This window comes from Dipodomys spectabilis, unplaced genomic scaffold, assembly GCF_019054845.1.
Source record: "Dipodomys spectabilis isolate Male_0828 unplaced genomic scaffold, ASM1905484v1 ptg000018l, whole genome shotgun sequence".
NCBI lineage: Eukaryota > Metazoa > Chordata > Mammalia > Rodentia > Heteromyidae > Dipodomys > Dipodomys spectabilis.
In genome coordinates, this window is record NW_024870695.1 from 13,231,550 (window position 1) to 13,248,262 (window position 16,713).

At 39.6% G+C, this 16,713-nt stretch overlaps 1 protein-coding gene across 9 annotated transcripts in view; it reads right to left on the reverse strand.

Moving 5' to 3' along the window:
- Cdk12 (cyclin dependent kinase 12) overlaps positions 1 to 16,713 on the reverse strand; it is a 116,695-nt gene that overhangs the window by 48,411 nt on the left and 51,571 nt on the right. For 8 of the 9 annotated variants that reach the window (XM_042671346.1, XM_042671343.1, XM_042671345.1 and 5 more), the window contains 5 exons: positions 15,794 to 15,871; positions 13,582 to 13,698; positions 12,997 to 13,128; positions 8,544 to 8,755; positions 5,521 to 5,973 (listed from right to left, as the gene is read on the reverse strand). In XM_042671346.1, the coding sequence (XP_042527280.1) occupies positions 5,521 to 5,973; positions 8,544 to 8,755; positions 12,997 to 13,128; positions 13,582 to 13,698; positions 15,794 to 15,871 (992 nt within the window). Of the gene's footprint in view, position 1; positions 539 to 5,520; positions 5,974 to 8,543; positions 8,756 to 12,996; positions 13,129 to 13,581; positions 13,699 to 15,793; positions 15,872 to 16,713 lie in introns of those variants that run through there. The other variant, XM_042671350.1, reaches the window with a different exon arrangement.

Below are 16,713 nucleotides of genomic sequence, written 5' to 3' on the forward strand. Positions count from 1 at the left end.
AGGGTTACTTCTTTTAAACACCATCTTAAAAATCACATGTGATTATAAACACATGCTCACATGCGCGCGTGTGTGCACACACGTGTGCACTCACACGCATGCACACACACACACACACACACACACACACACACACACCCCAACATAAATATCAATACAAGTAACAAGATAAAGAATAAAATTTTGGAATCAGAAAATTATAATTTATAAAGAAAATCAAGATTAAAAGTAAAACAGTTGCATTCTATATCTAACAGCTGGTGTAAAACAATCATGTTTCAAATGACTGTTCTGGTTTTTTTCTGAGATTTCTTCCATTTTCTTGCTTAAAGAGCTGTGCTAATATGTAGATTGTTGCAACTTCCCTTTTTGCTGTTAGATCAAAACATTATTGAAAATAAAGCAGAAAGAAGATGAGAGGGAACAATATGCATTCTGCAGTCATATTTCTAAGACATTATCTTCCTGTGTAACAGAGACCTTGAATGGGACTTGGCGGATTAACACATTTACAGAATGTTTGATGATATAAGGTTACCTGAAATACAAAGTAAAACAATACATAGGAAAGATGAAATAAAAGCAAAAACTTCCCATTCCTTCCATGTATAAAAACACACATTTGCTTCTCCAGGCTTTAGTTATCTCTCCCTAGAATTACATTCATAAGAAAATAGTAACTGCAGTGCTGACATTAAACTTCTTATGTTATAATAATTATAAAGACTAAAGTAACCCATAGTAATTTTCTATTTTGTTTTCCTACCTTTGCATTTTTTCATGCTATGGAAAAAAAAATCACTCTAAGCGATGTTATATAGAACTGAGTTGTTGATAAACATGTTATTCTAGAGATAATAAGAAATTAGTATTGATAAATGTATTAAATCATTGACCTCAGTCTTTATAAAGACCTCTGTCTTCTTAAATCACTTCCCAGATTTTCTTTTTTTCACTATCTAAATTTGCCTATTTGTCACAAACACTTATGTGATAATGGACGACTGCCAATGTAGGAGAGCAGAGATGTAAAATGGCGTGAGTTTGAGGATATACAAAACCACTGAGACAGAATTACAGTTAAGAACAGTGCCTTTGCTGGGTGCCAGTGGCTCATGCCTGTAAATCCTCAGGAGGCTGAGATCTGATGATGGTGGTTCAAAGCCAGCCTGGGCAGGAAAGTCCATGAGACTCTTATCTCTAATAAACTACTCAGAAAACTGGAAGTGGTGCTGTGGCTCAAGTGGTGTAGAGCACTAGCCTTGAGCTTAAGAGCTCAGGGACAGCACCCAGGCCCAGAGTTCAAGCTCATGACTGACCAAAAAAAACAAAACAAAACAAAAAAAACAGTGCCTTTAGAGAACTGGGAGTCAACCTGCTAAAGAAAAGGTTTAATGTTTTAATCCTATCTCCCAAATAACCAAATTCTACCCCCCCCAACAAATCCATGTAGCCATTCTTCATTATCTAAGCTAGTGACTTAGACAAGCCATAAAATTTTTAGTTATAGATATTTTTGCAGAAAATTTACCTTATATTTTGCAAAGACAATCAGTAAATAAGTTTGCATTTCCTAAGTATACAAATGAAAGCATTCTAAAAACACCACAAAATTTAAGATTGTGAAGTATTACGATAATAATAAGTAAGGTGCTATATGTAATATACAAGTAGGGCAATCAATAACCTCAATGTTACTGGAACTGAAGGCATTTCCAGGCTGCCAACTTTCAGTTTTAAAACAGGCCAGTCCACGGATGAGTTGGTCACCTTGTATGTAGTTGCTACTAATTTACTTGTTGACAGGCTGGTTGGCAGGGGAATATAAAAATATGCTATAGAAACTGGAACACTTGCTAACACCTGTAATTTAGGATACTTGGAAGGTAGAGATCAGGAGAATGAAAGTTTGAGACTAGCCTCAGAAAAAATTATCAAGACTCCATCACAACTACAAGCCAAGCATGTGATCCCAGCTATGTGGGAGGCCGTAGGTAAGAGGGTTGTGGTCTGAGGCTGGTCCAGGCAAAAATTTGAGACCCTACCTGAACAATAACTAAAGAGAAAAAAGGTAGCTGGGTGCTGGTAGCTCACATCAGTAATCCCAGCTATTCAGGAAGCAGAAATCAAAGAATCATGGTTCAAAGCAGCCTGGGCAGAAAAGTCTATGAGACCCCAATTAACTACCAAAAAGCCAGAGGTAGAGCTTTGTTTGGTTCAAGTGGCAGAGTGCTAACATTGAGAGAAAAAGCTAAGGGACAATGCTCAGGCCCTAAGTGAAAAAGTAGTGGTATTTAAAAAAAAAAAAAAAAGAAGAAGAAAAGAAGAGAGAGGAGATGAATAGATAGGTAAGAGACAAAAGAAGAGAGGGAGAGAGAAAGGTTGGGGTATGGCTCAAATGGTAGAATGCTAATGCTGAGTTCAAACGTGTGTCCTGAAAAAAAAAATCAAAGCCATGGAAAATTCATAACTTGAAGATACTCTGGAAAAGGTAGGGTAATTAGACCATAAGCATTTTAGTCTTTAGCTATTAATCTCACTATTTAAAAACATTAGGACTTAAGGCATGGTTTAAGTGGTAGAGTGGGTCTAGCAAGTGTGAAGCTGACTTTAAATCTTAGTACCATTAAAAAAAGAAAGTCAGAGCTGGCAAGGTGGCTAAGTGGTAGAATGTTTGCCTCACATTCATGAGGCCCTGGGTTCAATTACTCAGCACCACATAAGCAGAAAAGGCTGGAAGTGTTGCTGTGGCTCAAGTGGTAGAGCACTAGCCTTGAGCTGAAGAGCTGAGGGACAGTGCCCAGGCCCAGAATTCAAGCCCCACAACCAACCAACTGACAAAAACAAAAAACAAGAAACAAAAGAGAAAGTGGGTGGGGGGGGGGGGGGGAGTATTTTGGGGAATGTCTGTAACATAAAATGGAACATCATGTTTCACAGGCATAGACTTTAAAAATAACTAATCATAAAAATGGGCCAATTTAAACTCACATTCCACATGTATAAATTTTGCCTTTTATATAGCTACATTTTATTTTGTTCTATTTTGGTGGTACTGAGGACTAAATTCAGGACATAGTACTCACTAGGGTACTTATTCTAAAAAATAATAAAAAAAAAAAACTTGCTTTATAATGATCTACGCCTTCAGCCCTGTTTCAACATAACTAATTTTTGGGCTCAATTCTTTCATGTTTATAAAATGAAAATTTTACTCCAAGTAAAAAAGTAGACGAATTGTAAAGAACTATAAAAATTTTTCAAATATGAGCTATTCACATCTGAACAATTCATATTGCTGTCAGATTTAAAATGTTAATGTTGCCAATTCTTACTAGTTCTGTACTAATGAAAAGAGGTATTTAATAAATGCAAACATAACTTTAAAAGCTTCTTTTGATTCATTAGATTTCAATCATCACCCTTTCCTAACAAGTACAGAACTGCTAAACAACAGCTAGACTGACAGGTTGTCCCCTTTTCTAGTTCATATAAATGCCCTCTGCTGGAAGTGCTAATGAATAGTGAAATAGCTAACTAAAAGATATCAGGGAAGAAAACAAAAATTGCCTGTAATCTCATACCTGGGAGATAAAAACAAGAGGAGTGGGGTTTTGAGGCTAGCCCGTGCTATACAACACAAGAAACCCTGTGGAACAGCAACTAGATAATCCAGTTGACTAAATAATTAGTTGAATTTTTTTGTACTCTTCTTAAAAAATATATCCAGTGGCGTCTGGCTATAGGCCAGCACTTAGTTTTACTTCAATTTCATCATGTGACTAATAGCTCCTTGAACCAATTATTGGGTAAATTTCTTTCACTGTTATTTAGTTTGACCAACTTCTTTCAGACTTTATTTATTTCGGTGCCTGTCCTAGGGGTTTGAACTTAGGGTCTGGGTGCTATTCTTGTTCAAAGCTAGCATTCTACTACTTTAGCTATAGCTCCACTTCCTGTTTTTTGGCGATTAACTGGAGGTAAGAATCACATAGATTTTCTAGACCAATCTGTCTTCAAACATTGATCCTCAGATCTTGGCCTCCTGAGTAGCTAGGATTACAAGTGTAAGTCACCAGCTCCTAGCTTTTCCCCCCCTTCTTCAGATTTTTTTTTTTTTTTTTAGTCCACTGTGGGGCTTGAACTCTGGGCCTGGGCACTGTCCCTCAGCTCTTCAGCTCAAGGCAAGCACTCTTACCACTTGAGCCACAGTGCAACTTCTGGTTTTCTGGTAGTTAACTGGACATAAGAGTCTCACAACTTTCCTACCAGGGCTGGCTTTGAACCATGATCCTGAGATCTCAGCCTCCTGAGTAGCTACGATTACAGGCATGAGCCTCCAGTGCCCAGCTCCTTTCTTCAGATTTTTTGTTAAAGCTAGATTTCTAGGAGAGGGACTGGAGGAAAAAATCACAATCTGAGAAATGAGAAAAGAGGCTTGCTTTAATTCTAGATAGTCTTTTCTTATTCTATGTTCTTGAATCTCCTAAAAATTCATGACAGAGTGGCAAAGTGAATAAAAACTATAATCACTTGAGATTTAGTTTTTGCTTCTGTGAATAATCACAGAGGGACTACAGATAGGATGTATTTAAACTTTTGGACCAAAGTTTTCTAAATGAAGGGCTAATTTTACTAATTATCTCCCAATTTTAAAAAAACTTTACATTTTAAAAATAGTTTATGCCCTTGGCTTTATATCATTGAAATAAAGCATATACTTTCTATACCATCTCGTATGAATGCAGGACCCTAAAGGTGAAGGTCAGTATACTTCTTCAACTCTTGTGATTCTTCCCCAATTCATAGGAATCTTCCTTGACAGTAAAAACTTCCAGGAAATTGAAAACAGTTTCAGATATGTAAGATTTTGCAAACAGATTATGAATCAGGATTATAGAACTTAAATGTTTTCCTTCTAATAAACTGCGTGCTCTAGTCATGTGAGATAAAGATATAAACCAGTCCTTCTTTTCCTTTTCCTTTTTATAATGTTTTCTGATCTGGGGTCCATTCCATGGTCTCTTTCAGTAACACAGATTTAAAGAAATAATTTTTATGTTATTTTTTGGAAAGAAACTGGACAGCGTTAACTATCTATTTAGATCAATTCCCAAATTATGCTCAGAAAGTCAAATGATATTTTATTAAGGTATCCTGCATCTACTCCACTAGAAATAAAGAAGCACAACCTGATAATGATTTTTTTTTAAGAAAGCAGATTTTCTAAGACTAGCTGGCCGACATACACAGTGCTTCCAAAAAGCACCATTAACCATGGTTTTAGTTTCCTTGACAATATACAAGGCTTACTTACCTACATCCTAGGAATTGAAAAAAGTAATTGATATATTAAAGATGTTTTGAGACTTAAAGACATTGCCAAGGAATACATCACTTGGTGCTATGTTCTCCTGTAGACTGGGTTACAGAAAATCTGAAACTGAGGCCATTGGTGTGAAAAAGATGTTAGAGAGGATCAAAAGCACCTGCTCAATGAGATTTGACCGGTCTGTTTACCTGCTGCCTCCTCCTGTGGCATTGTGGGAGTTCTTCGAGGCCCCTGTGGCCCACTATTCTTGTCACTGTTGTTTTCCTCAAGGTTGCCTGCTGGCTCCTGGGTTTTCACCAGCTGACCCAAGAGAACTGCCAACATATTCTGCATGTCAGCTGGTGTGCTTGAAGCTTCAGGGGTCGTCTGTTCTGCTGAAGGCAGGACAACTGGTGCAGGGGGTGCTTCCTTCAAAGACTCCTCTGGGGCTATGGACTCTGAGTTCTGCTGCTGAGAACTGGCTTCCGTCAGGGCACTGATGGATTGGTTTAGGGCTTCCAGCTGCTGTTGCATCTCTGGGTTGGAATGGATGTTAAGCAGCTGTGCCATCTGAGGGATACTCAGGTCTGTTTGGCTCTGTAGCAGATTTAATAACACTGCCAATTCACTTTGATTTAGCTGCTGTGTGATGTCACCAAGGCCTGTGGGGAGACAGTGTAGCAATGTAAGATAGGCAGGAAAAGAAACCATTGCTTTGACTGACAATAGCAACTTATAATAGCTCAAGAATAAACTTTCAGGTTTTCTGTTTTGTTTTATTTTGTTTTTGTGCTTGTACGAGGACTTGAATTCAGAGACAAAGTGCTGTTCTTTAGCTCTTTTGTTCAAGGCTAATGCTCTATAATTTGAGCCACAACTCCACTACAAGATTTTTGATGGTTAACTGAAAATAACAGTCTCAGAGACTTTTCTATTCAGGCTGGCTTACAACCACCATCCTCAGATATCAGCCTCCTGAGTAGATAGGATTACACTTGTGAGCACAGGTACCCAATGAACCCTCATGTTTCAGCTGTCATGTCAGTTACTTAGTTTTGCTTTAAAAGATAAAGATTAACTAAAAACATCTCTCTACTGTTCCTAAATATCTGTATCTAAATATCTCTTCACTGTTCCTTTTATTCATGTTCTTCAGTGCTGGCGATATTTTTTTCTTCCAAGGCCAAGACTTGAACTCAGTACCTGACACTTTGTCATTGGCTGGCACTCTACCAATCTCAATGCTGGTGATGTTCAATGCTTACTATACCTTAAGAATTACCAACCAGCCGAGGGTGACTCATGCCTGTAATCCTAGCTACTCAGGAGGCTGAGATCTGAGGATTGTGGTTCAAAGCCAGCCCAGTCAGGAAAGTCCGTTTAACTCTTATCTCTAATAAACCATTTGAAAACCGGAAGTGGCGCCCTAGCTCAAGTGGTAGAGTGCTTGCCTTGAGCTGAAGAGCTGAGGGACAGCACTCAGGCCCAGAGTTCAAGGCCCACAACTGACAAAAAAAAAAAAGAAAAAAACACCTCCAGGACAGCACCCAGGCCAACTTCAAGTTCCAAGACCAACCAAAAAAAAAAAAGAACTACCAAGAGCCAGGTGTTGGTGATGAGATCTGAGGATCAAAGTTCAAAGTCAGCAGGGGCAGGAATGTACATAAGATTCTTAAGTCCACTTAACCACCAAAACGCCGGAAGTGGAGCTGTGGCTCAAGTGGTACAGGACTAAGCCTTGAGCAAAAAAAATATAAGGAACAACACTTAGGCTCTAAGTGGAGCTGTGGCCCAAGTGGTACAGCACTAGTCTTGAGCAAAAAAGCCAAGGAACACCACCTAGGCTCTAAGTTAAAGCCCTACTACAAGCACACACAGTCACCAGAAGGCTTAGAGATGTAGATGTGGTACAGGGGCAAAATGCTTGCCCAGCAAGTATAATACCCTGAGTTCAAACCCCAGTACTGCCAAAAAGATAAAAAATACCAGAGGAGATTTTTGAGAATTCAGATGCTTCATATCCCATGTTCTGGCAATTATTTAAGGGTATTTATTTATTTATTAATTTTTTTTTGTGCTGGTACTGGGGCTTGAATTTAGTGCCTCAGGCTATTAGTTAGCTTTTTCATTCACAGCTGGTACTCTACCAACTTGAGCTATACCTCCAGTTCTGGCTTTTTTTTTTTTTTCCTTTTGTTACATGGAGCTTGAACTCAGAGCCTGGGTGCTGTCCCTGAGCTTTTCTCTCAAGGCTAGCAATCTACCACTTAGAGCCATAGTAACAATTCCAGCTTTCTAGTTAATTGGAGATAAGAATCTCATGGACTTTCCTGCCCGGTTGAATAAGTTTGTTTGTTTATGTATTTGTTGGTCATGGGGTTTCAACTCTGGGCCTGGGCACTGTTCCTGAGCTCATCAGCTCAAGGAGAGTGCTCTACCATTTGAGTCACAGTGGTACTTCCAGTTTTCTGGTGGCTAATTGGAGATAAGAGTCTCTGGGGCTGGGAAGGTGGCTCAGGGGTAGAGTGCTTGCCTTGCATGCATGAGGCCCTGGGTTCGATTCCTCAGCACCACATAAACAGAAAAAGCCGGAAGTGGCGCTGTGGACTCAAGTGGTCGAGCGCTTGCCTTGAGCTGAAGAGCTGAGGGACAGCGCCTAGGCCCAGAGTTCAGGTCCACAACCGGCCAAAAAAAAAAGTCTCTCAGGACTTTTCTGCCCAGGCTGGTTTCGAACAGTGGTCCTCAGATCTCAGCCTCCTAAGTAGCTAGGATCACAGGAGTGGGCCACTGGCACCTGGCTTGAGTAAGTTTTTGGTATATTTAGATCAAGTAACAATCTACAGAACTACTGACATTTAACAATTGTGATTTAACATGATTGGATTCTAAGATTTTATTTAACATAATACAAATGGGGTTCTAAATTATAGGTGCTATAAACCAATGGGTGAACTGACCTTAAATTATATTTTGTTTTCTAATTCATTTATTCCACACAGAGCTGAGATACAATATTCCTTATTTCAAGGAAGGAAAATGGTATACTGTAGGCTTTCTGAGCCATACACATGTACAAAACAGTTTAATTTTCTCCCTATGAAAATAATCAACCTTCTTCCTAATATTCCACTGAACAAAAAATAAAATAGGCACATCTACTCTTTGCACCTGACCATCAAAATCTGCCAAAATGTGATTAAAAAAAGCACAAAGGTCCCATTTCAGCACTGACCTATTGCATCCCCAGCCCCAGGCTCTACTTTGCTAGGAGCTGGCTGGGGTGGTGCTGGGCTACTGTTCTTCACAGGCTCAGCAGTTATCCCTGAGGTAGTTTCTTTGCGAGAGGCTTTGGGTGGAGGTGGCTCTTCTACCACAACACCACTTTGTCGCTGTCGTCGCCGTTTCTTGCTCCACAATTCATGGCAATCCTGCCAGCGAGGGAGGCTAGAAAAAGACAAAGCAAAGGGAAACGGTGATATTAAGTAAATGGAAGGATAGAGGATTAAAATGGGAAAGCAAGAGTATGGGAAATGGAAAGAATAAAGAGAACATAAAAAATAAGTAGGTAAAAGCAGTAAACATATCATGGTAGCTGGGAGCTAGTGGCTTACCCTTACAATTCTAGGCTGAGATATGAGAGTTGTTCAAAGCCAGCCTTGGCAGGAAAGTCCGTGAACTCTTATTTCCAATTAACTACCAGAAAAGTGGAAGTGAAGCTGTGGCTCAAAGTGGTAGAGTACTAGCCTTGAGCAAAAAGAGCTCAGGGACAGCCCAGGCACCTGAGTTCAAGCGCCAAAACCAACAAATGAATTAATGAATTAAGTAATTAATATCATGGCAGATGGTAGTCTGAAGAAATAAAAGTTAAAGGTTCAAAACTTATACAGTAAGAAATGAGGATCTTGCAAAAGCTAGGGACACACTTGCTATATAAACTCCCATATTCTAGCCAAATATTCTTTGTAATAGGAATAAAAGAGAACTTTATTGGCCAAATTTCAGCTAAGTATAAATAGAGCAGAGATTGGTTTAGTAATCACTACAAAAATCTAGGAAGAATGGTAATTTAAATCTTGGAAGCATATAAATATACCATAATTAAACTATCTCTGCAAAATCAACATATGTGTTATTTGGTCTGTGAGAACTGAAAACTAATTCTTCCTCTTACTATCCATGGAATCTCCGTGAGTAGGCATTAAGATTTTCATGTATGGAGTTTAGCATTATTTATTATTTGATATATTTTCTGATTTTGCCATACTCAATAGTGCAAATAGCTCAAATAAGTCATATCTTACAGATCCATGACAGGGCTGGAAATGTGGCTTAGTGGTAGAGTGCTTGCCTAGCATGCATGAAGCCCTGCGTTAGATTCCTTAGTACCACATCAACAGAAAAAGCTGGAAGTAGGCTGTGGCTTAAGTGGTAGAGGGCTAGCACTGAGCAAAAAAAAGCACCTAGGCCCCAAGTTCAAGCCCCAGGACTGGCAAAAATAAACCCAAAAACATCCCATGACAAGAATTTCAAGTTTCAGGGAAAAGCTTATGTGTTTTAAACTATATTTAGTGTACCAAAATTCTAGTGAATAGACAAATATGGACATTTCTTTGGCAATTTACAGTTACTGTCTATTCACATACTAATAAGCTATATATTCCTTAAAGATACATTTATCTTTCTTTCTTTCCTACCTTCCTTCCTCCTCTTACTTTCTTTGAGGTACTAGAGGTTAAACTCAGTTCTTACTAAGGCAGGCACTAAGCTACACCTACAGCCTGTTTTGCTCCGATTATTCAAGATATAGTGTTGATGTTTGCCCAGACAGGCTAGAACCCAGGTCCTCTTAATTATGCCTCTAAAGTGGCTAGGATAATAGGCACACACACTGTGTCCAGCTTTTTTTGTGGAAATAGGGACTCTCATTTTGCCAGGGCTGGCCTGGAACCTTAACACTCTCAATTTCAGCCTCTTGTATAGCTATAATGATAGGCATTCATCACAGACCAAGCCAGTCTCTACAGAGACCAGGGTCTAAAATAGTTCATGCCAAGCTGGCTGAAACCATGATCCTCTTGGTATTTACCTCCCAAGTAGGTAGTCTCTCTTCTTTTCTTTTCTTTTTTCCTTTCCTTCCCCCTATTTTTTTTTCAATAAGTGCCAGTCCAGGGGCTTGAACTCAAGGACTAGACACTTTTCCTGAACTTTACTGCTTAAGGTTAGCACCTTGCCACTTGAGTCACTGCCCCACTTCTGGCTTTTGGGTAGTTAATTGGAGATAAATCTCATAGACTTTCCTGCTGGGTTGGCTTTGAACTGTAATCCTCAGATCTAAGCTCCTGAGTAGCAAGGATTATAGGCAAGAGCCACTGATATCCAACAATCATTCTTTTTTTGAGACAGGGTCTTATCACATAACCCAGGCTGGCTCAAATTCTCAATCTTTTAGCCTTAGCTTCCTAAGTTTTAAGATTACAAGCATGCATCATCACATCATCACATCAGGGAAAGGTATTTTCCTTTTTGTAGTATTGGGAATAAAACTCAGAGGCGTGTGTGTGTGTGTGTGTGTGGATTCACATCATCACATCAGGGAAAGGTATTTTCCTTTTTGTAGTATTGGGAATAAAACTCAGAGGCGTGTGTGTGTGTGTGTGTGTGTGTGTGTGTGTGTGTGTGTGTGTGTGTACACTATGGGTTGAACTCAGGGTTTTACCCACTCAGAGTTTTCCCACAGTTGGCACTCTACCATTGTGTGTGTGTGTGTGTGTGTGTGTGTGTGTGTGTGTGTGTGTGTGTGTGTGTGTGTGTGTGTGTGTGTGTACACACTATGGGTTGAACTCAGGGTTTTACCCACTCAGAGTTTTCCCACAGTTGGCACTCTACCATTAAGGTAAGTTAGAGATGGATTCTCTGACTTTTCTGCCTAGGCTGGCTTTGAACTAAGATCCTGGCTGCCAGCTTCTGGAGTAGCTAGGATTATTGGCAAGAACCACCAGTGCATGGAAGTATTTAAGGTAAGAAAATGCCCCCCAAAAAACATTAAAGTAAAATATTAGTGATAAATATAAGGATAAAAGACTTCATGTACCAGAACGTGGAATAAGAATATAGAAAAAGCTGGGGTTGGGAAGGTGGCTCAGTGGTAGAGCGCTTGCCTTGCATGCCTGAGGCCCTGGGTTCAATTCCTCAGCACCACATAAGCAAGAAAGAAAAAAGCTGGAAGTGGCACTGTGGCTCAAGTGGTAGGGCGCTAGCCTTGAGCTGAAGAGCTGAGGGACAGCGCCCAGGACCAGAGTTCAGGCCCCACAACCGGACCCCCCAAAAAATTAAAGAATATAGAAAAAGCTGAGCATTAGCAACTCATGCCTATAATTCTGGCCACACAAGAGGCCATAATCCTGGCCACTGAAGAGGCTAATCTGAGGATCATGGCATGAAGCCAGCCCAACCAGGAAAGTCTGTGAGACTATTAACTTTCAATTAACCAGCAAAAGGTCAGAAGTAGAGATGTGGTTCAAGTGGTAAAATGCTAGCTTTCAGCACAAAAGCTTAAGATTAAGAGCCCAGATCTGAGTTCAAGCCCCAGAACTGATACAAAAAAAAAAATGTAGAAACTGTACACATTCTAAAGGATACAGGAAGTTCAAAAGATCAGAGATGCAGAGAACATATTTTTGTTTGGGAATGTGGCTTAGTGGTACAGTGCTTGCCTAGCATGCATGAAGCCCTGGGTTCAATTCCCCAGTACTACATAAACAGTAGTGCTGTGGCTCAGTGGTAGAGTGCTAGCCTTGAGCAAAAGAATATCAGGGACAGTGCCCAGGCCCTGAGGTAAAGCCCCAGGACTGGCAAAATAAAAATAAAAAATCCATGCCCTGACAATACTGTAAACTAGGGAAGCTGGCTCATGCTACTTAGGGATTGAGATCTGATTGGGGTTTGAACCAGACAGGAAAGTCCATTGAGACTCTTACCTCCAATTAACCAGCAAAAAGCCAGAAATGGAGCTGTGGTTTAAGTGTTAGAGTGCAAGCCTTGAGCAAAAAAGCTAAGAGATAGTAATCAGGTCCTAAGTTCAAGCCCCATTATCTACACCAAAATTAAAAAAGAAAGAAAGAAAACTAAACTGGGTACTAGTGGCTCACACCTGTAATCCTAGCTATTCAGAAGGCTGAGATTTGAGAATCACAGTTCCAAACCAGCCTGGGCAGGAAAGTCTATGAAACTCTTACCTTCAATTAACTTCCAGAAAATTGGAAGTGGCATTGTGGCTCAAAGTGATAGAGCACTAGCCTTGAGCAAAGAGCTCAGGGACAGCACTCAGGTCCTGAGTTCAAGTCACATGACTGACAAAAGAAAAAAAGGAAGGAAAAAAAAAAAAGGAAGGAAGGAAGAAGGAGGGAAAGAAAGAAAGAAAAGGAAAAAAAGAAAACTAGAAGGAGTATTTTCAAAGAAGTTATGTAGGGCAATATGCTAGTAGTCTGGACACAAAAGAAGATTGGTTGAATTAACTACCAACACTGCAGTTAATCTTTGCAAAACAATGAAACAAACCTCCTTATCAGCCATAATATTCAAGGACATCTATCCAGAACTTGCAGTTTTTATAAAGATATATTGAGTTTTCTCATCTTCTGGGCTTATGCGAAGAATAAGGTCACTACAAGGCCACCAGTACTTACTCTGGGGGAGCCATTTTGCTGAGTTCCACATCTTTAAGGAAGTCACTCTGTAGAGTCTGTTCAGCTGTGCAACGCTTGCTAGGATCTAGTGTCAGCATGTGGTCCAGTAAATCAAGTGCTGCTGAAGGAATGCTGTAGGAAGAAACAAAGAAAGCATAGGTTTACAAGTATTTCAGTGTTCTAAAACCTGTAACTTTGCATCAAAAGGTCTCTGAATTTCCATCTCCATGTAAAACTAAGGAAAAGGAGCTAGAAGTTGGCTAATGCAAGCAAATGTATTTGCTCCTACATAGACTTAAGAAAGGCTATGAGTGAAAAATATGAAGCCAAAGGTTCTGTTCTCTTTTCCCTGGGAAGATCAAAAAGTCTGTAAGGAAGTTTAATGTAATAGTCTTCTAAGTACCTAAAAGCCTTTAGAAGAGATGTTACAAAAAAGAGTTTTTATATATATATATATACCCAAAAAACTCATGTAACTGTTTCAAAATATTTGCTGTAACAAATCAAGACAACACTAAGCTATTAAAAAGGTCCCAAAACATAAGCTAGACACAGAAAAGAAATATACATTTTGGCCAAACTCACAAAGAGAATTCTTCTCGTAGGCGCCTTCTATATTGCTTCTTGGGTTTCATGGTATTAAAATAGGGCAGCTTGATAACATCAGGCCACACAGCTGGACAAGGGCTACCACAGAGACGACTGAAAACAAAGCAAGAAGCAAGAGCAAAGAACTGAGTCAGCATCATGAATTCTGAATGTTCTAAGAGCAGAAATTACCACCTGGGGAAACTTTGGTCACTAGATTATAAGGCATGCAGAAAGGTAAATATAACCTTATTGCTTTAGGGACAGAAGGAATAGGATAGGAAGGTTATGGAGGTTGGGACACAGCTCAACCAGTAGAGTATGGGCCTATAAAGTATAAAGCCCTAGCTTTAATCCTCAGTAAGGGGGGAGGGGTAGTTGATAACAGGACAATAAGAGAAAATACAGACATAACAATCCAGAATAATTCATATTACTTGATTTATAATACATGTTTTTAATTCTCCACACAGTATTCATTACTAATTTTGTTCTATTTAGTGAGTATTAATTTCCTTCAAGTCCCTACTAACAAGGAAAAGTAAGAGAAGACTAAGAAGTTTTTAAACTGAGAGATTACCATGACAAATAGTGAGTTAAGTGCCTACAAAATGGGTTATTTATGTTGTTGGGTGGTGATGGTATTGTTTGTGTGAGCTTTCTTTTTCCTTTTTCTGCTTCTCAGGAGGGGGGCGACAGAGGGATGCAGAAATGAAGGAAGGAAGGGTGAACAAATCCAATCATGGTATTCAATATATACCATGCAGAAAAAGAGCTATGAAACTTATGGGCAGGGATGAGAGGAAGAAACAGGGGAAAGCAAAGGAAGGAGTGATATTGTCCAAAAGAGAAAAATGTACGCATTACCTGAATTATAAAAATGGAAACCCCTCTGTACAACCCCTTAAATAGTAACAATAAAATTATATTAAAACAAAAATGTCTACAAGGATCTGTAGCATGGTTCAAGTGGTAAAGTACCTGCCTAATAAGCAAACAGCCCAAGGTTCAAAAAAGAACCTAGGTCGCAAAAAAAAAAAAAAAAGACTATAAGCTAAGTTCTGTCCTAGCTACTTGGGAAGTAGAAATTGGGAGAATCAAGGTTTGAGGCCAGACAGGTAAAAAGTTCACAAGACCCTACCTATCTCAATACTGGATGCAGTAGTGTGGACTTAGCTATGTGAAAGGCTGAGATCAGAAGGATCTTAGTTATAATCCAGACCAGTCGAAATATTTTACAAGACTCCATACATATCTCAAGAGAAAAAGCTGGAAATGATGGTATACACCCCATACCCAGTTATTGTGGAAACACAAATAGGAAGATTGAAGTCTAGAATGAGCTAGACAAAAAGCAAAACCTTATCTCAAAAATTGGAGCAGCTGGAAGTGGCGCTGTGGCTCAAGTGGTAGAGTGCTAGACTTGAGCTGAAGAGCTGAGGGATAGCATCCAGGTCCAGAGTTCAAGCCCCATGACCGACCAAAAAAAAAAAAATCAGAGCAGCTAGCTAGGCATTGGTGGCTTATGCCTATCATCTTAGCTACCTAGGAGCTTGAGATATGAGGATCTCCATTAGAAGTCTTCCTGGACAGAAATATCCATGAGACTCTTATCTCTAATTAATCACTAAAAAAGCCAGAAGTAGAGCTGTAGCTCAAGTGGTAGAGCATTAGCCATGAATAGAAGATGCTCAAGGACAGTGCTTAGGCCCTGAATACAAGCCCCAAGACTGGTGCGCTCACACACACACACACGCACGCACGCACGCACGCACGCACGCACGCACGCACGCGCGCACGCACGCGCGCACACACCAGAGCAGCTGTGTACCAGCAGCAGTTGACTAAGGAGGGCTAAGATCTGAGAATAGAGGTTCAAAGCCAGCCGAGACAATAAAGTCCAGGAGACTCTTTATCTCCGATTAACCACCAGAAAACTGGAAGTGGTGCTGTGGCTCAAAGTGGCAGAGTGCTAGCCTTGAGCAAAGTATTTCAGGGACAGCGCCCAGCCCTGACTTCAAGCCCCACAACTGACAAAAACAGAAAAGAAAATTATGTAGATCATGATTTTTTTTATACAAGAAGATAAGACTAAGACATATATTAAAATTAAGCAGAGAAACCATCACTTAGTAGTGATTGAAAAACATTCAAAATTTGAAAATTACATTATATACTAGGATATATAAGAACACATGCATAGCTATACCTGATCAGTTCAAGCTGAGCCAATTCCAGATTGGCTTGAAAAATAGGCTTCTTTGTGAACAGTTCTCCAAGGATGCATCTAAAAAGAGTGAAATTGAGAGGTCAGAAGAGAAATTTCTGGAGTCTACTTAAAGTATTTCTCAAAAAACTTTTATAGTTAACTTGGCTGCATTCAATATGCTGTGTTGCAAACTAGCCCAGAGCTAGCCTTGAGCTGAAGAGCTGAGGGACAGCGCCCAGGCCCAGAGTTCAGGCCCCATGACCGGATACTGCCCCCCCCCCCCCAAAAAAAAAAAACAAACAGCAAGTATAAAGAATTTAAACTTTCTTACAGATTAAATTTTAGTCACCTGTAGAGAATAGTCTATAAAAAGAGAAGAGTGCTTGATTTCTAACATTATAAATTAAGGAAATAACTAAAGGTAATTATACAAGGATAATTATACAAGATAAACAGAATATTAGTTTTTGTCATTAATCTACTCTGAAGACATGTGCTATAATATAGATCTCTTCGCATTTATTTACAAAGAAAATAATTATGTTATCAATAAGCCAAGATCAGTTTCAAAAGCTCTTTCAAATGAATTTGGCTTCAAGACTTTTGTCATTTGAAACAGGTTGTCAGAACCACATGGACATATTTACAGAACACATACCTCTCCACAACTTTTATCAACTGTAGAAAGGAAACAGTAACTTCTTTTCTTTCTTTCTTTTTTTTTGGTTGGTAGTGGGGCTTGAATTCTTGGCCTAACTTTTCTTTTTTTGCTGGTCCTAGTACTTGAACTCAGGGCTAGGGTATTGTCCCTGAGCTGTTTTTTTTTGTTTTTGTCAGTCATGGGGCCTGAACTCTGGGCCTGGGCACTGTCCCTCAGCTCTTCAAGCTTAAGACTAGCGCTCTACCACTTGAGGCACACA